This window comes from Candoia aspera, chromosome 1, assembly GCF_035149785.1.
Source record: "Candoia aspera isolate rCanAsp1 chromosome 1, rCanAsp1.hap2, whole genome shotgun sequence".
Lineage (NCBI taxonomy): Eukaryota > Metazoa > Chordata > Lepidosauria > Squamata > Boidae > Candoia > Candoia aspera.
In genome coordinates this window covers 21,187,453-21,206,912 of record NC_086153.1, presented here as the reverse complement: position 1 = coordinate 21,206,912, position 19,460 = coordinate 21,187,453, and the positions used below count along the sequence as shown (strand labels likewise).

Genomic DNA, 19,460 nt, shown 5'->3' with positions numbered 1-19,460 from the left:
CGCCCCCTGGCGTGCTTGTATCTCTTTACTTGTACATGCTACAAGCTGCCTTTGGGTGTTGCGGGGGCGGTTCAGCTCTTATTCCCAGTTTGGGGGTTCCGAGCGGTCGAGGTAAAAATGAGCCGGGCCAGACTGGGGCATCTTTAAAGGGGTTGCCAGAACTTCGCTTTCAATACTCTCTCTCTGGCCAGCACTTGGTCTTTCCTGGGTCAGACCATCCACAGGTAGGGCCGGGGGACGGCCTGCGAGGAAGAGGGAGCGACGAGTCTTCTCGTTCCCTCCTCCTTCCGTTCCGCCCACAGTGGTGCTTCCCTCCCTCTCTCCGCCCGCAAGATGGCGGCTGCGTCCGAGCCCAGTTCCGGCCTGAGCCGGAGGTAGCGGCGACGACAGCAGCAGCAGACGGAGGTGGAAGCGGCCATGCACTTCTCCATCCCCGAGACTGAGACCCGCGCCGGGGATGGCGGCAACACTGCGGCCTATGTGGCGAGTGTCAAGCCTCTGGAGGCGGGGCGCAGAGTTCCCCGGACTCCCTCCCCCATTGAGATTAACCCCTAAAATGAGGGAGCATCGAAGTCCGACTACGCCCTGGGCAACCCGCTCTGGTGCCTTTCGGGCGTCCCCGGGACTGCTTCTCTGCAGCAATTGTAGGCGCCTTCGGGATCTCTAGGAGGCCCGGAGTGGGCGGAGGGGTGGGAAGAGCGCCCGGTTGGAATGGGTGGTTTCGCCTTTCCTCTGCAAACTAGCCTCAGTCTGTCTCTCCTCCGTCTTGAGTCTTGAAGCGAGATGCAGCAGGCGCCAGGCTGGGCCCCGGGAAGTTGTGGCTGCCAGCTGTGGGGCAGCCACGACCCAGATCCCAGTCTCTCTTTCCACTCAGACTCTAATGTATAAGATTTAGGATGCCCCAAGGGGGACGCAAAGGCCCTAACATGGAGAAAAAGGAAGGGGGAGTAGAGGCGCTCTTTTGACACTCAGGAGCACTTCTTTCAGTAGAGGGTCTTGCCTTGACTGACTTTTTTTTTCCTGGCAAAAAGGCTTTGGGTGTTTCGGAGAAAGCATCATAAGCCCTATTTTTAAGAAGAGACACTTTTGCTGTCGTCAGTTTTTCAGCATGGGAAAGATGTCTCGCTTGCTTCTGTGAATTATGGCTTCTATAACCACTCCTGGGTACTAAGTCCAGGAACAAGCACAGATATCCCTTCATTGTAGGTGCACTTCACCTTTTGTTTCGGTTGGGTTTGAATAAGGTGCAAAGCTATAGAGCTCAATAAATAGGCTCATGCATCTTACCCTCCTGGTACTCATCTTTTTAACTTAGGCTTGCAGTTAACCATGTCATCAAACCTTGGTTACAAAATTCAGTTTTTGAATGTTATGGAAAGGCAATACTCATTTCAGGTCTCGATGCTCAGTAACTAAGATTTATAGCTTCTGCGAAAGCTTTCTCTGCCTTGGATTGTGGATGAACTAAAAGGCTGTTTTTGTTTCAGTGCTCCCACCTCTTTCTTATTCTAGGCAATCACTCTTTATAAAAATGAAGGGGAGTAGTGTTGGTGCCATGTAATTGCCTCTTACGGACCAGAAAGGGATTTGTGAATTCTTAGCTTAGTAGAAGACGTGTTCCTTCCTTGAATCTTCAGGTGGTTATGGAATTATTGCTTTGATATTCATACCAGAGAATACTGTTTCCTCAGTGTGGCTCTGGGAGTGGGACAACTTGAGGGCTTTCTCGTAAACATTCCCTAACAATACCTTTTCCTTCTGTCCCCAACAGGCCTATAGCATCCATGTGAATGGTGTTCTGCACTGCCAGGTGCGATACAGCCAGCTGCTTGGTTTGCACGAACAGGTAAGGTGTGGAGGCATGTATGTAAGGAATTGCTAGACTTGCTCATCCTTGGAAGGCTAGCAAGATTCTACTGAAAGCCTTGCACCTAGAGTGGGGTTGCTTTTTGAATTCAGAATGGTTATATATAGCTCACTACCAAAATTCTGGTAAGTAGCAGAACAGGGGATTCTGCTGCCTGAAGATGAACTCTGCTTTTCTTTCTGCAGCTAAGGAAGGAATATGGAGCTAATGTGGTACCAGCCTTCCCCCCAAAGAAGATCTTCACCCTCACCCCAGTGGAAGTAGAACAGCGGCGGGAGCAGCTAGAGAAATATATGCAAGCAGGTAAGTCTTGTTGGGCAAATCAAGGAAAAGGAATATGCGTGCATTTTTAGGAAGATGTTCTTTATGCACAGGGAACGAGCTTTGGCTGGAGGAGAGGCAAAAGACTGATAGTGCCTTCTGTTTCTTTATTTAAAATTTTTTATATCGCCACCCATCTTGTACCAAACTCTTGGTGGCTCACAACCAAGAGATAAAACAACATCTATTTACAATAAAAATATTAAAACCACAAGTATTTTTTTAAAAAGCTGATAGTACCTTCTATTGTCAACCCACAGTACGACAGGACCCCTTGCTCGGAGGTAGTGAGATCTTCAATAGCTTTCTACGTAAAGCCCAGCAGGTAAGGAGGTGGGTGAATGCAGAGTGCAGGATATATGCCAAATGGAGAAAATCTGACTGGAGTCCTGTGTACTTTCAGGAGACCCAGCAGATCCCAACTGAGGAGGTGCAGCTGGATGTGCTGTTATCCAATGGGCAGAAGGTGAAAGTCACAATTCTCACCTCAGACCAAACAGAGGACGTTCTGGAGGTGAGGCCTTCCCAGAAATAAGAATATATACGCCTGGCTCATATTGAGGAAGGACTGGAGGAGAGATTATATACATAATAATCAGGCACTTTCTCTGCCTTTTTTATAGTAAGACTCTAGGTGACATTGCATTTTTTCAAGGACCAGTGGGCTGTGCCAAAGAAGTCCCACTGTAGTGGCAATATCTAATGCAGCCTTTCCCTCTTAACGCATCTGGTGGCTCTTATCTTTCCATTGTTTATAGGCTGTGGCCTTGAAGCTGGACTTGCCGGAGGACTTGATTGGGTACTTCCATCTCTTCCTTGTGCGGGAAGCCAAGGACGGAGCATTTTCCTGTGAGTTAACTTGCTGCATTTGCTATAATGGCTGTGAAAAACCGGCCGGCCTGCCAGGAAGGGCGGGTGCATGTGTGCGCATGGAGGGATGAGTTGAGGCATGCTGCACGGTTGGCTCTGAACTGTCATCTTTTTCAGTCATCCGGAAGTTGCAGGAATTTGAGCTTCCTTACGTATCGGTCACCAGCCTCCGCAACCCTGAATACAAGATCCTGCTGCGCAAGAGGTAAAAGATGTGCAAAGGGTAGGAATCAATATAACTAATCCCAGCTAAATAACAGTTGAGCGAAGACCCATTAATGGCTTGCCTCTGCCATCTCTTTCCTCTTCCTCTACCCCAGCTACTGGGACTCTGCCTTTGATGACGATGTCATGGAGCAGCGGGTAGGACTGAACCTGCTATACGCCCAGGTCAGGCACTAAGTTTGAGTGACAGGGAGGAAGATGGGAGGCGGGCAGGCAAGCAGCAGCACCCCCTTCGTTACCTTCCCGTTTCTGTTTCCTCAGACAGTTGCAGATATTGAGCGGGGCTGGATCCTTGCCAATAAGGAGCAGCACCGTCAGCTTAAATCTTTACAGGAAAAGGTCTCTAAAAAAGAGGTAGGTTTCCATTTTCCTTTGCCTATGCTGTGCAAGCCAGTCCACACCACCTTTTCTTCACAGGTAACCCAAATGAATGGAATTCATACAGCCAAAGGTCACAGGCTTCCATGTGAACGATCTCTCCTTCGTTACAGTTCATCCGCTTGGCACAAACCCTCAAGTATTACGGCTATCTGAAATTTGACCCCTGCATTACGGATTTTCCTGAGAAAGGCTGTCATGTCATTGTGGGGGCAGGCAATAGTGAACTGAATTTCCAGGTCAAGCTGCCCAATGACCAGATCAAGGAAGGGAGTTTCAAAGTGACACGAATGCGTTGTTGGCGAGTTACTTCCTCGGTGAGTGAACGCACGAATCAGACCATGTCTCTGCCTTGTTGAGGATGGCCTGTTCTGCTTTGAGGGGGAGTACTTTTTCTCTGTCTTCCATCTGTCTGGGAATTTCTTAGAGGCTGGAGAAGGAGCCTTGAGCCTTGCATGCAAACCAAGAGTCTTCTAGCCTTAACATCCCCCTCCCAGTGCTACACTAATAAGCAACCATCAGGTTGCTCTTTTTTAGGTCCCTGTGCACAATGGGACATCGGGCACAACTTCTGGCAAACCAGAGGTGAAGTTGGAACTAGCTTTTGAGTATCTGATGAGCAAGGACCGGCTGCAGTGGGTCACCATCACCAGCCCACAGGTAGGCAACCACGGGTGTTTGGGGGGTGGGATTATACTCCTGGATGAGCTCTTCTTGCATTTTGAAAGTTTGAAACCAGTAAATTGCATGGGTTTCTGATCCAGTACCCCACTCTATGCAGATTCCTTTACTTATCTAATCAGGTCTCCTTACAAATAATGCACTTTGAATATCACAAATGGAAACAAGCTCAATTTTATTATTCGCTCCCCAATCATAACTCCAGTATCAAATTTGTTTTTTCCTATCCTAAGTTTACAAAATCAAGTCTGCACCAGTTGGGATAATACTGCAGAGAAGTAAGAACTTTTCTCTTTCTTATTTCTTAGGCTATAATGTTGAGCATCTGCTTGCAGTCCATGGTGGATGAGCTGATGGTGAAGAAGTCTGGAGGGAGCATACGTAAGGTGAGACTCAGGCTTCTTATCCCTTTGGTGGAGATGGCTAGGTCAGATGTCTTTCCTGGTCATCTACAAAAGCAGTATGTTAGGATAGGTGCTTCCAAGCACCTTGATACCTCTCTCTTCTTTCATAGATGTTCCGCAGACGAACCATTGGAGCTTTACAGCGTTCAGACAGCCAGCAAGCAGTGAAATCCCCTCCTCTTTTGGTAAGTAGATCCTGTCATCTCTGCTTCTTCCTTTTCCCTTCAATTGGTCTTTCTCCCTTTGACATACCTGTGTGTCTTGCTAGGATTCCCCTGATGGTAGTAGGGACCCTATTATGAAAGTCTCGGTGAGTAATTATTCTTCTTATCCCTCCCTGCGGAAAAATTCATATGATCTACCATGGCTCTTGCTAATCTGCACCTCTTCTCTCCCTTACCCAGAGCAAACTGGGCTCTGTCAGCTTACGGGCCATCAGCCATTCCAGCTCTTCAAATGACATTGGCGCGAATGATTTCCACGGCAACTATGCCTTTGAGGGCATCGGCGATGAGGACCTTTAAGTGCCCTGCTTTGCCCAAAACATCTTTGTGGAATGTATGACCTGCTTGTGGGTTGATCTCGGTGTGCCTCAGCCCTAGCTGGCTGTGTGTCCTTCGCCAGAGTCTCTGCTTGCAGAGGCAATTTGCAGAGCTGGCTAGTAGCTTCAGCTTCATACATGCCAAACTAGGGTAGAGTGGACATTTGCACAAAGAGCATACACAACTCTTGATGCTCACTGTAGACTTTTAACTATAACCGCTAGGCTTGTAATCTTGTTTATCTACCTGCTGTTTACATTTGAACATTAACAAATGTTTGTGACAATGATTAAATAAATCATGATTGGAAATAAATCCTGTGAGCCCTTCTCTCTATGGCATCCAGTTCCCCAAGTTCCTGCTCCTCTAGACATGAGGGCATTTGCTACCCCTTGGCACTAGAGCTGCGTGCCCAAGCAAAAATGATAAGGTAGCTGTTATGGACACGGTGGAGGCCACATTACTGAAACCAGGTTATCTCCTTTTCTCTCCCGCTGAAAAGAAGATAGTGAAAAGAGATCATACGCCTACTGTAAACATGCTCACACAGGCCAGTTCAGCAGCAGCACAACTGCAGTGTGATCAGGTTTGCCAGTTAGTCTCCAGCTGCTCTTGCCAGCCCAAATAAAGCCAGATAAGAAAACAGTTTAATGCATTAATACACCATATAAATTACACAGATTCAAGCAGCAACCACAATTAAAGGACTAGAGAAGGGAGGCACAAAAAGGACAAAAGAGGACAAAGGAGCTCTTCTCTGCAGGCTTCAGCTGTCCCACAGAGTAAATTTCAGAGAATGGTCTGCAGAGCAGATGCCTTTTTCTTCCTATGCACAGAAGCAATGGACAGGGCATGGCCCTGAGGTGCTTTTCAGCAAAGGAAAGCACCCTTTCTTAAAAGCAAGGGGGTGCTGCCGCTCCTGCAGGTACATACAGCTCCTCCTCCTGCGCATCCCAGTCAATCTTTTACACAGGCTTGACAGCAGGCAACTATAACGAGAGCTCAGAAGCCCAAGGAGTCTTTCAATATTAGGTCAGGCTACTGTCTGGGCCAGGCCCTCCTTCCTCCACCAGGCCCTGCCCGTGCACCTTCTGGTGACGCTTGTAATTGTCCCAGTGGCCAGTAGTGTAGGGGCAGATGCGGCACTGAAAGGGCTTTTCGCCTGTGTGCCTCAGCATGTGGCGCTTGAGGTTCATGCTCTGGTTGCATGAATACGGGCAGAGACGGCAGCGGAAAGGCTTGTCCCCCGAATGGATGCGTCCGTGGCGTTTGAGGTTGGCAAGATTGCCACAGGCATAAGGGCATAGGGGGCACTTGTAGGGCTTCTCACCAGTGTGCACCCGCTGGTGCCGTTTGAGGTTGTCCAGGTGGGCTGAGGCATATGGGCAGAGAGCACAGGCAAAGGGCTTCTCTCCACTGTGTGTCTTCATATGGCGGGCCAGGTGGTTAGGATAGGTGGTAATAAAAGGGCATAATTGGCAGGAGAAGCCTTTTGGTGAGGCTGGTTCAGCCCCCAGCGCTGCCAGGCTGCAACGCCCACACACCGGCTCACCCAAGCCTTCATCAGCTTGTAGCACCAATCCACATGCCCTGCACGTGAACGGGAAGAGCAGCTCAGGAAGAACTGTGTTAGAGTCTTCCGCCTGCAGGAATGGGGAACTAGGCAGCAATGGTGGTGGCTCTGTGGAAGAAAAACAGTAATAAGCAGAAATGTCTTAAACAGATATTGCTGGAACCATATATAACCTGCTTCCTTCACTGCCTTATGTAGCCCCCTATCAGTTTGCAGAGTCCTCTATCCTTAACTCTCGATGTACTATAAGCCCATTGTCGAATACTGCTGTTATGATGAGAGACAACCAACCCCTAGAGAAGAAGGGTCAGTCCACCTTGGCACACAAATTCCATGCTCTGGTTTAGGCTAATAAATTCATTCCAACGTGGGAGACACAAATAGCCTTTCTACCAGGCTGCAGATCCTCAACTCTGCTAGACTCCAAAAGCTCCAGACAGCTTTCGGTATATCAAGATTTGTGGACTTTGTCCCTTTGCCCCCCACTGAGAGTTTATGTATATTCCCTCCCTTTGCAAGGCTGTGAATTCTGCCCTGCTGTTTCCATCATGTACCTGTCTCCTGATCTGCAATGGGTGGTCCCTCCATTTCTGCCTCCGACTCCCCCTGGATCCCCGCGCTGTGATGCTGTAGGGAATTCCCCTGGACACAGTGGCAGCTGCAGGAGCTACAGCGCACAGGACGTTCCTGGCCATGGACCCGCTGGTGTCTCTTGAGGTTGCCAAGGCTGCTGCAAGCGAAGGGGCAGGTGGGGCAGTGGTAGGGCTTCTCACCAGTGTGGGTTCGCAAATGGCGTGTCAGGTTAACCAGCTGAGCTGAGGCATACGGGCAATGTGGACAGCGGTAAGGTTTCTCGCCATTGTGAGTCTTCATGTGCCGCTTGAGGTGGCTGGAGTAGTGTGAGGCGAAGGGGCATAGTTGGCAGGAAAAGACTACACGCCCCTTAGGGGAGCCTTCCTCATCCCCTACTTCAGAGGGGCAGCAGGGAGTAGAACCAGGACTAGGCAGGCCACAGTGCTGGCAAGCCCGACCCGGCCCTTCATTCTCTCCATCTTCGTCCTGGGCCTGGCACAGAGATGGGAGATCCTCGTCACTCAGCGTGTAAGCTGGCAGTCCAGGTGTCCCCCCGAGGGAGTCTGCAGCACACAAGGAGGGGACATCAGGTGGGCAGCTGTGGGAATCCTCACTTTGTCCTCTCCCTCGCCTGCTGGTACAATAGGGGGTTACCATGTGTAGGGGAGGCTAAATTCCAGGATCCCTTTCCTCATAACTAAAGTTGTTGCCACATTTACAATACTTTCTATTGGCTACAGGCCCCTCTCCTGGGGATGCTCCCCCTGGTACTAGCACCCCACTTTCCCATTCAGAACAACAACACCCAAACAGTACTGGAAGGTATGAAGATGGGGGAAAGACTTGTGCTAGCTTTGCATACTGGACCCGCTGACTAAATTCAATTCCTGGCAATTCAAATGGGAGGATCCAAGAGGCCCTTCCTTTTCCTAGATCCAAGTCCCCGCCCTCGCCGAAAAACCCATCTTACATCCCTTATTCCAATCTGCCTAGCGAGGACCTGAACCCACCTTCTGAGTCCTTTTCGAAGGCCAGAATTGGGGCACTGCTGTCCTCCTCGTCCTCCAGGGACAGGGACAGCTCTTGCTTTAAGAGGAAGCTGGCTTGCGGCGCCGGGCTCTCCTCTCTTGACGGCTCGGCCGGAGCACCAGGAACGTCCACTGCAATAGACAGAGCAGGATGCGGCCCCATTAGAATCGGGGTTCCCCGCTAATGCTCCACAGAGACTGCTGGCGCCAGCCCAGACACCCCAACGGTGTCGCCCTGCCTTTCTTTCGAAGGGGAGGGCGAATTAGTTGCCCTAATTCTGGCCAGAGCCAACCCATCAGACGAGGAAGGACTCAAAGCGGCGGGACTCCTCCCCTTTCCCCAGCACAAGCGGTCACATTAGACCAGGGGTCGACAGCCAATCGCCCAACACCCCAACAGGCCGGAGCCATGGGGCAGACAGAGAGACTTGCAGCAGAAGCCCCCGCCACCCAGACCCGAACAGGGCAGACGGAGATGCGGCAGCATCTCCAGGGTGAGCCCGGCAACCCGGCGCTGACCTTTGACGGGCTGTGGGTGGCGCTGCTTCCGGCGGGGCATCTTGCCCCACAGCACCGGGGGATGGGAGCGGCTCCAGCCCTGGACACCTTCCCCTCTCCGGGCCGCTCGGCCTGGATTGCCACCGGTGCAGCCGTCTCTTCCTTCGCGACGCCCCGACAGCCGCCGCTACTCCGGCGCTCCCGCCCATCCGCGGGGCGGACGGCAGAATAGCCAGCACTTCCGGCTCCGGTCCCTCCCGTATTGCATGACGGGAATTGGAGTTTCTTCTTCTGAACTACAAAGGGGAAGAAAGGCCTCAAGAAGCATGACCATAGATTTGGACTGATTAGATCCTTCCTAACGGTTCCTAGCTTCCGAGACTCCTGCGAAGATGCGACAATTGGTTCTACAAATAACTGCAGCTTAATTGGGCGTTTATTTCGAATTACTGTCTGCGTTCATTGGATAGTGCTATCTTCATGCTGCCACATTGTTTTTGGAAGATTTTCAGCAAATCTGTGATGAGTGGCACGGTCTGGGTCCTGCCTGCCCAGATGTTCAAATAATAAAAAAAGAACATATTAATATCTCTCAAGAAAAGTATTGTTTTATGAGCCTAATACTTTTTTTAAATGAAAGCATGGAACTGTATTCTTAATGTAGCCTGAGGAATGCCTCTAAATTAAACAAGCAAACCGAAAACCCCTAATCATTTCAGTGACACCTCCTTCGTGGGCACTGGCCATTTTTAAAAAAGCAAAGCAAGCATTATTACATTTATATTCCTACTGAATATAAACAGTAAGCTGAAAATGAGCAGATAGCTTTGCTTTGCAGCACTGTCACCACTGCTACTTTCTGGCTAAGGTGGACCCAATTATAAAGTGGAGACAACAGCAGAGGACAAAATGAACTATAGAATGGAACACGTAGAACATAACAGCCCCTCCGTCAAGGACAAGCAATCTGTTTGAAGATTCTGCTTCCAGATGTCTTTGGGAAGCTTACAAACAGCTGAGGCAGTGAAAAGCACTTTTAATATTTTCCCCAGTCCTCTGTATTCAGAGTTGCATTGTCTCTGAAGCTGGAAATTATAATTCAGTTTTACAGAAGTCTGAGTTTTAGAATTATGAAGGAAAAAAACACTTTCCTTTTCAACTTTCATGGTGCCAAATATAATCCTGTACACTTCTGTAACACCGCCAGGTATGGTCTCGTTATAGACAAACTGCCAATAGTTTTACTTTACATTACCTCAGTAATGGCTTCCAATAGGGGAATTTGGTTTGCTAGTCAGTCAGGAGCACAAATACCAGGGTATCTATGTGAAGGGGTTCCCCTCCCATTACTTTTTTTGCATATTTCTATATTAACAGCAATTTCCCTAGTTTACAATGCTCCTTTGGAGCTCTTCACTATTCCTTTTTTTAAAAAACCAACTAAAATGTTTTGACAGTTTCAGAAAGATGCCACCTGTTCACCCCTGATTTCAGATAATTTCTGAATAAATTAAAAAGCAACCCTCTTTAGAGGCATTAGACCAAACAATCATAGGGTTGAAAGAGCATATTTAGGTCACCAAGTCCAGTGCAGGAATCCAAATTAAACCATCCCAACAGATGCATGCAACAAAGGAGCATGCCAGCTCTCTGAGTCTTTGGTTCTACTCTCCAACTGCGCTTACTGTTAGGAGAGTTTTTCTAACATTCAGTCAGAATCTGCCTTTAACTTGAATTTATTATTCCCTGCCTAGGCTCTGAAACAAGGGAAAACAGGTCCTGACCTTCTTCTATGTGCCATTTCTTCAGGTATCAGAAGATTATTATCATGTCCCTGCCTCAGTTGTCTTTTCTCATAGCTCAACACACCCAGCTCCTTCAATCTTCCTTCACAAGTTTTAGTTTCTTGTCCCCTTACCATCCCTTTGGCCCTTTCTGAAGCTGTTCCAAATTATCTAAATCCTCAAAGTAGGCACAGTATTCAAGGTGAGGACTGTTCAAAGAATAAAATGGAACAATTACTTTGTTTTGGGGACTCCACTGTGAAAAAGCTAGTTCCTGGTTTCAGTTCTTTATTGAATGATGAGGCCAGAAGAGGACTTCTTGTCTCTTTCAATTTGGTATATTTTCTCAGGAAACTTTGGGGAATGTCTTTGTCAATGATTACTAAATGTCTACTAAATCAGGTTTTTTCAAACTAGGTTCTGTGGAACCCTAAGGTTCCATGAGAACTTGATGGGGTTTCTTGAGAGACTATGCGCAATTTTTTTTTTCTTGAAATACAGCCATTTTTTAATCACTACAGCTTTGCTTATTGATCACGGGTTCTCAATTTTTTTTTAACTAACAGGTTCCACAATGTGAAGAAAATTGAAATCCCCTTTATTATATCATCCCCTATCTACATGCTAGTTGATTTTGTCCAAGCATACCCAAATATTATTTTTACAGAAGCTGCTATGTTAATTTCTCTTAAGCATTTAATATATATAATCAACTAACTTTTATAAAACTGTGTTTATCCAGATCACACATCAAGCTAATCGGTTTTTATAAAACAAGACTCCTTCCTTCCAGATTGCTTCTTAAAAAGTAATGGTATGTTGGCCACTTTCCAATCCTTTGTTTCATAAGGAGTATACCTCTAATTGATTATGTGCCATCAAGCAGGTGTCTACTCTTAGCAAACAGATAGATAGATCATCTCCAGGAGGATCTGTCCCTAATCTGGTCTTCCAATAGTGTACCCATCACCATTGTAATTGATTCCATCCACCTTGCTGCTGGTCAATCTCAGTACCATATTCAGTTAGGTGGAACCCTAAATTGAAACAATCCAAATAATCAGTTTCTTCCAGAGGGAACCTTTTCCATCAGAACTAGTTACAGTAAGGTAGCATGGATGCAGTGGTGTTATGAAAATGAAATGGGAAAATTTACACCCATCACTTATGATAGTAAGATTATGACTGCATCTGGAAAAGAAGGTGCAGTTATTGTGAAAAACAGTGCCTGGCTCTAGTATGGATACTAGAAATATTTAAAGTTTTATACTGGGGCAAGAAATACTATATTTTTAGAATAACATTTTTTCTTTTAAATACTTCTTGTCTGGGATGAATGTTCTCCATGTAAGCCATGTTAGCCTAGTGCAGTGTTTCTCAACCTTGGCAACAGAACAATGCTGGCTGGGGAATTCTGGGAGTTGAAGTTCACACAGCTTGAAGTTGCCAAGGTTGAGAAACACTGGCCTAGGACTCTAAATGAGAGAGGAGCACAAGTGGAAACATGGGCAAGGGATGGGGAGATTTCAGGGCCATCACAGGAGAGGCGCAGATTGGTTAAATGTAGCCTTCATAGAACAAGTCTTAATTGTGAACAGAGGCAATAGCAGGAAGCCCAACAGGAATGGGTGATAAATGTTGGAAGTCCTGGCAAATCCAGCATGCCTCATTAGCATATGGATAGTTGCTCTAGGATGCAAACTCTTCGTGCTATTGAGGAAGTTGTTTGTTGCCACTCCCACTCCCTCTCTCTCTTCCTCCCTCTTCCACCTACTGAGGAGGCAGCAAGCATGCTGCTCTCCTCTTTCTCCATCTTGGGCCTAAAGCCATGTGCCTAGTCCTTTCTTCCATGCAGCTCTTAGCAGCTATAGGGCTAAGAGATCACTAAGTATAGTTAAAGAACAGAAGAAACAAGGAACTTCATTTTCCACCAAAGATGAATGTAACTGGACCAAAGAATAAAGTCAGTAAGACTTTTTTTTTTACTTTACTTTTAAACCTACTCTAAAGCATGTGATTCTTTATGCTTGGCAGGGCTAAGCGTGTAAGATCAATAACCTGTGTTTCTCTCACATGCTCATTGAAGCTATTTAAAATAATATTCTTTTTCTGTGTGCAGCTTGTCAGCTGTGTTAAGCTCTGCCCCATTAGGTGGTTCTAGCAGGCCACTAAATAGCTTCAATAAACAACATAGTAGAAGTTATTTTACTGAGGGGGGAAGCTGCTATAAAATGGACAAAGAGGAACCAAATGGGCTTGGACACATTCCCCTGGGAAGGAAGATATTCAACCCAAGATGTAGAAATTTTGAATAAGTCTTTTTAAACACAGAGAATATGAATGTACAGACTCGTAACATTTCTTCATATACTATGTTTACAGTGTAATTTGCAATTTTAAAATAGTCTGTGTCATTGTTTAAATATTGGCTCTGTTGTTTTTCTTAGCATTTCTCCCAGATGGTTGCAGGGTTCAGTTGTTTTCCTACTGCAGTTTGTTCTTACAGCAAAGCTATCACTGCATGATGTGTTGAAGGGGCTTTCTTTATCAACCTGCAGAGCCTGATGCTGATTTAGGGCTGAGAGGGAGTAATAGGCTCATGGTCACAACCACAGCTTGGCTTCTCTGCCTAAGAGAGGATTAGGACCGGTCCTCTCTGCTGTTGGGCCAGCACCTTAACCACTATATCACCCTGGCTCTTTAGAAAGTTGTATTAAACAATAAACACCTCTGTTAACATAGTTTTGTATTTTATAGGCATATATAACACCAGAGGACTAGGGTTACTGCTTAGTTTGTGTTGAATGGATCCTGTTTTGCAAATTATATTGATGACTGTCAGAAGTGTACCATTTTTCACATGTATTGATAAAATTGTTGGCGGGGGGAGACTAAATAAAACAAAAATGGGTACAGGGCTTTTGTTTTTAAACTTTATCTTTTTGATATTTTTAACTATTGCCAATGCATGGCAATTACATATTCATACCCAGACAATTCATGAATTATAAAAACAATTAAAACATCAGTCAAACAATGGCGGGGGGGCTGCTGGCCTATCATGCAAACATTAAACAACACCTGTGTGTACTGGCTAACATAACTAGCATGTGAAGGATTGAATAGTTCTCATATGCAATGAAGAACTGCAGCCTTTCAACTACTAGTTTGCAAATTACTATATATATCACATTATATGGTATTTATGTATGCTATAATAAAACTATGTAGATTGGATATATCCAAGCAACAGTGTTGACTGATTATTGCCAGGCAACCATGGAAAAATTGGACTATTACAGACTCCCACAAGTTAATATAGCCCTGGACAGAATGGATGGAATTTTCTGAAACTGTTTGCAATAAATATGCTTTTTTTCCTGTTGAGTCTAAGCTTCCAATCTTTTGTTTTGGCAACAGTTAATTTGAGATAATGCACCTCCTTGACTAATTTGAAATGCATAGCAATTAAGAATGCACATTTGTAGTTTGTTTTGAAGAATACTGTTCTATTGTAGGGTATCACCTTTGGACATAAAGTGGGGTTTCCAGTGGGAATGGCGGACTGAACGGCTGTGCCCGCTGGTTCAGGGGGCGGAGCTGACAATGCAGTAACTTTTTTCAGGCTCAGGCAGGTTTTCCTGAAGCCCAGAAACATCCTCCAGATCAAGGAGAATACCTGAAATCATCCCATCTGTCCTCTGGACAGCTGCTTGCAGCCAGAAGATCATAAACAGAGTTTCATGTTCGACTGGAAAGAGCCAGCTGGGAAGTGGGGACGTCATCATTTCCAAGCCACGCTGTAGCCTTAAAGGGACACTAAGACCGGCCACCCCATTTCTAAATCACCAACTTGTATTTTTCTTTAAGTATATGTACCCCAAGAGAGGCTTTCTACAGTGAGGAGAAGCTGGCTTTCTTGGTGCTTAACGTTATTTTGGGGATTACTTTTTAAAAAAAAAATTCTTTTAAGTTTTGGATTTTGTTTTCCTTCCAAAGGAAATTCCAAAGATTGAGATTTGAAGATACTAGCATACTAGCATTTTCTTACACATTGAATCAGCTGATTGGAACCTTCACTTTCTGTTTTCACTTTCTCTTGAGAACTGTCTGTTATCTCATTCTCACTTTATGTAAACACACTTTGGAACTCTTCCATATCTTCAACTTTTGCTGGTTAAGCTCCTAGGGGGCGCCATAATCTGCTGCGTGAGACATGGAGGATTTCAAACAGATTCTTTCGGACTTTCACCAGGATTTTAAACAGATTTCTTCCGACTTCTATCAAGCTTTTATGCAAGATATCCAGGACATTGTGGAAAATATGAGATCTAAAATGTGCCATCAGGTTGGGGATGTAGTGGATGAAATTGAGGAATTTAAGAGTGATAGAAAGGCTTTTTTAAAGACTGAGATTGGGGTTTTTATCGAGATGCTGGTTGAAGATTGGATAATGGAGTTGGAGAAATCTAAGGGAGAGAGTGATCTGCAAGCCATAAGTAAAATCTATCTCCTGGTGGAATGCCATGAAAAGAACCTGGAATCTTTGAGGGGGGCAGTTGGGCTGTCTGATTCTTTCAAGAGGAAAGCCTTGTGCATATTGTGGGGATATGTAACTGCTTGGGTTCATTTTGAAGTGGGATAAAGGTTGAAGAATGTTCATCTGGTTTGCTTTAAGGATTTGATTGATGCTATTTGCTGTTAAAGATTTGGATTTAGTGTTTTGAATTGGCTTTGTTTTTTGGGTTTATTAAGATTAAACTTAATAAACTAGTTTTAATCTGTTGTATTAGGGCTAAAATGTTTATCTGGTTTCCTTTAAGGATTTAATTTATGTTACTCCCTTTCAAAGACATGGAATTACTGTTTTGAATTGTCTTTGTTTTTTGAGTTTATTAAGATTGGGATTATCAAAATTGTTGTACTATTAAGTATAATAGCAGACAACTTATGTGCTTTTTAATTTGATTTTTATTATAGTAGACAGAAATGTATAGAATAGTGGTAGGAAGGGAATAATTTAATATGCTTTACCTTTTGAAGGGGAGAAAGATGTTTAGGAGGTTTATATGAACTTTTTTTCTTTATTTTAATGTAAGGGGGAGGAGTAACTGTACTTAGTGATTTTTATTATGTGTTAAAGTGGGATGACTTATAGAAATAATGTGGTGTTTTGCTTTAATATAGAGTAAGAGGTTGATTATGGAAATTTTTGAATATCCTTGCTGTTAAAAGTCGGAAGCCACATCTTTTTGTAAATTTGAAAATGTTTTCTCTTGTGTTTCTGCACTTTTTAAGTTTTTTCTTTCTTTGTAGTTTTTTGTTTTTGTAGTTTTTATTCTTCTCTTGGAACCTAATAAAATTTACTTTATAAAAAAAATCTTTGGACATAAAATAATATGTTGCCTCTAATGATAGATACAATTTTGGAAGCCCCAAAGATGAGCATATAGGCAGATATGCTAAACAGTGCACTTCAAAGTGTAGGGCACCAAAAACAATATAGGGGAGGAAACTGCTTTTGTCATATGTAGGTCCAGGAGAAATGGCCTGAACAAGGTTTTCCCACATTGTGCAAACATTATAAAGAATGATGTTATACAGTACAACAATTGGTCTCTGCCACAAACTCTTATATATTGTAATATACATACTATTTTATACTTAAGTCATCATTTTATTCAAGGCAGTAAGATAAGCTTATACTTATATCTTAGAACATAAGCTTTATGCAACAGCATGTAGTAAGGACTCTTATTAATTTATATGGTGATACTGCACCATTATATATAAAGTAACAAAAGAGAATAGTATGGTAGAATATATTAACTATGTATAACCCCATTAATTAATCAGCTATGTATATTAATGCCAGTATACAGTCACTAGCATATTTTGGACATATTATGTGAAGACCCAGCTCCCTTGAGAAGTCCATGATGATGGGAAAGGTGAAAGGAAAGAGAAGAGGATGACTCACAGCAGGGTGGATGGATGCAGTTACAGCAGTGGGAGACATGGAAGGCCAGGTGGAGAAGGTGTATCTATGTGGTTACTAAGAGTCAACACTGACTTGATGGCATATAATCAATTAATCAGTATTATCACCAATGCATAATGCCAGGGCAGATTTTTAACAGTCCTGATCCTGCAAAGACAGCTTTTCCCCCCTTCTTTTCAATGGCTCTTTTCCCAAGGGATGTTGTTTATGGTGAAAACAGATGTGAATAATTTAATTTCCATGTAATTTTTTCTTTATCATGATGGTCAGGATAAAGGTATTTGCCAATGTAAAGATAACTGAAACTACCCATTTCTATACACTTTCTGTCTTCAGTATTTACCTTATGTAATGGGCAGAAGGAATAACTTTGAGGAACAGGAGGAAGAGCCAGAACCAAGACAATGGTCAGATAAAAGAAATCTGAGTCTGGGGCAGAAATGTAATTTGAGAAAGCGTCTCAGACATGACCCTCTCTAGTTCTCATGAAGATGCGGGCGGCGGGAGCACATTCAGACTTGCAAGATTCTGTTATAACCTTATGATAAAAGAAATATTAGCTTGCATGTCTTTGGTTTCCTTGGAGAGCTGGTCTATCTTGTTTGGTCTACCTTGGTCTATCTTGGAGGGCTGACATCAAGAAAATATTGGTCAAAAGGACAATAGTATATGCTTGTTATGTGATCACCATTTTCTCTGGGGATGATTATTCCTGAACTGGATGTTCCCTGCTCCTCTTATTCTTCCCTGTCCCCTGTGAGTGACTTGAACATTGCTCTGCTCCCTTTCTGATCATATTATGGTATGTGGGAATGAGTTTGGGAGACAGGAAGAAGAGCCACAGACTAGACATCTGTCATGCAAAAGGTATCTCCGTCCACAGAAGCAGAGGGGATGTGGGAAGCATTTCAGAAGGGATCCTCCCTAATTTTCTGGAGAGTAAAAGGAAAGGAGGGGAGGAATATTTTCAGACTTGCAAGATTCTGTTAATGTAACCTTACAGTAAAGTTAGAGCTACATTGTTGTGCTTCTTGTCTGAACTACCTCAGAGGGCTAACAGATCATAAGTACAGTCAGCCTGGCTCTGTTCTGTTCAAGTAGATCCTGTATCTACTTGATACAGAACAGAAAAACCATATTTTGGGATAATGGGTGCCTATCCTTTTTGGGTAGGCACCCATTATCCCAAAATATTCTGTTAGATTTATTAGCTAATTATGTCTAATTTTTTTTAAATAAGTATGAAGAGAGCAAATTCAATATGCATCTTCAGAAAGGAGAAGGAAAAGACCACAGAAAATGGCCAGAATCACAGTAATGAAATGGGTGGCCATATAAATGGATTAAGTAAATAAATAATTATACATGGCAGCTCGACATCTGTACTGGACAATGTCTTTGAGCAAAATATCAGACAGCGTGTTTGTGAGCATGTGGATACAATCAACAAGAGCCAGCATGGATTTGGTGCAAACAAGTTGTACTACACTAACCTTATCTCCTTGTTTAGCATGACTAATTTACTATATTAGGTCAATGCTGTAGCCATAGTGTGGTTGGATCACAGCAGAGCCTTTGAAAGAGTGTCTCACAATATTCTCCTAAATAAAATAGCACAATATGTGCTAGATCAGGGGTTGGCAACCTATTAGCTAGGGGTCGGATGTGGCCCACCACCCGAAATCATCTGGCCAGTAGTCAGAAATATATCCAACTGGCCCATGGTAGTCCTAAAAAAGAATTTAAGTTTGTAATTCTATCTAATGCCTGATGTAGAACCGCACTATTTCAATAAATTGTAACAATCTGGATAGTGTTATGAGCCTGTATAATTTATTAAACTTGTATGCTGATTGACTCTCAACGATTCTGGGAGGCTCTCAGCGAAGAAATTACAGTAAAATCAATAAAAAATAAAGATAAAAGGAGGCAAGCACAATGAAGTGAGGTATTTCACTCTCCCTCGCTGAACGCCTGGGTGAAGAGCCAGCTTATACTGTATGTAGGTATGTATATAGATAGCTAGATAGCTAGATAGATACAGTATATATACATATACACTCTCTCTCTCTCCTCTCTCTCTCTCTCTATATATAGTATATATATTGTGTACCCTAACCCTTTTATTTATATATATATATATGGAGAAGGTCTATCTATGTCAGTGTTTCTGAGATTTGGCAACTTTAAGAAGTGTGGGCTTCAACTCCCAGAATAAATTTAAATGGATTGCCACCCATCTCACTGAACGTGACTCTGGACAGTGTACAACCAACACTTAAAACAATGTCACAGCTGTTTAAAAAACTTTAAAATATAAATAAAAGCAAGACTGCGGGAGAAGAACATCCATCTAAGCACAATATAACCATTGTGCAGGCTCCCCATGGGATCCCCAAAGCTGTTGGAAAAGCCACGTTTTCAGGGCCTTCCAAAGGGCAACAGGGATGGGACTAACCTCACCTGGTGGGAGGGATGATGTTCCAGAGGGTGGGAGCCACAGCAGAAAAGGCATGCCATCTGGGTCCCGTCAGATGGAATGCTTTGGCAGATGGGACCCGCAACGTACCCCTCCTGCTGGGGGGGTGTAGGGGACAGGTAGTTCTGATGGGACAGGTAGTTCTGATCAGGAAGAGGCGGTCCCTCAGATAACCTGGCCCCATGCCATGTAGGGCTTTAAAGGTCAAAACCAGTACCTTGAATTGCACCCGGAAG

General features: G+C 44.3%; 2 protein-coding genes across 5 annotated transcripts; one reads left to right on the top strand and one right to left on the bottom strand.

Annotated features, from left to right (window-relative positions):
• Window positions 1-301: 301 nt before the first annotated feature.
• On the top strand, window positions 302-5,603 carry SNX17 (sorting nexin 17). The gene is made up of 15 exons (XM_063299641.1): window positions 302-483; window positions 1,772-1,846; window positions 2,053-2,170; window positions 2,449-2,513; window positions 2,592-2,702; window positions 2,947-3,037; window positions 3,176-3,263; window positions 3,379-3,448; window positions 3,545-3,637; window positions 3,775-3,978; window positions 4,199-4,321; window positions 4,651-4,728; window positions 4,857-4,931; window positions 5,015-5,056; window positions 5,151-5,603. The coding sequence occupies exons 1-15, from the start codon at window positions 418-420 to the stop codon at window positions 5,268-5,270; spliced, it is 1,419 nt and encodes a 472-aa protein (XP_063155711.1). The 5' UTR covers window positions 302-417; the 3' UTR covers window positions 5,271-5,603.
• Window positions 4,501-9,176, bottom strand: ZNF513 (zinc finger protein 513). Of its 4 annotated transcripts, none has more exons than XM_063299605.1 (4): window positions 8,982-9,176; window positions 8,445-8,594; window positions 7,416-8,065; window positions 4,501-6,969 (listed from the first exon to the last, which is right to left on the bottom strand). In XM_063299605.1, exons 1-4 carry the CDS (start codon window positions 9,167-9,169, stop codon window positions 6,317-6,319), a joined length of 1,641 nt encoding a protein of 546 aa, XP_063155675.1. In that variant the 5' UTR covers window positions 9,170-9,176; the 3' UTR covers window positions 4,501-6,316. The 4 variants fall into 4 exon arrangements, with proteins under 4 accessions (XP_063155675.1, XP_063155700.1, XP_063155691.1 ...); XM_063299630.1 differs by having other exon boundaries at window positions 7,635-8,065; XM_063299621.1 differs by having other exon boundaries at window positions 7,416-7,997; window positions 8,982-9,150.
• Between the last annotated feature and the right edge of the window lie 10,284 nt (window positions 9,177-19,460).

Coding starts and splice junctions, on each gene's coding strand:
- SNX17 (XM_063299641.1), top strand. CDS start 418: ATGCACTTCTCCATCCCCGAGACTGAGACCCGCGCCGGGGATGGCGGC. Junction 2,703..2,946: donor AAACAGAGGACGTTCTGGAG/GTGAGGCCTTCC, acceptor CATTGTTTATAG/GCTGTGGCCTTGAAGCTGGA. Junction 5,057..5,150: donor ACCCTATTATGAAAGTCTCG/GTGAGTAATTAT, acceptor TCCCTTACCCAG/AGCAAACTGGGCTCTGTCAG.
- ZNF513 (XM_063299605.1), bottom strand. CDS start 9,169: ATGGGCGGGAGCGCCGGAGTAGCGGCGGCTGTCGGGGCGTCGCGAAGG. Junction 8,066..8,444: donor CTTCGAAAAGGACTCAGAAG/GTGGGTTCAGGT, acceptor TTGTACCAGCAG/GCGAGGGAGAGGACAAAGTG. Junction 6,970..7,415: donor CATTGCAGATCAGGAGACAG/GTACATGATGGA, acceptor TTTCTTCCACAG/AGCCACCACCATTGCTGCCT.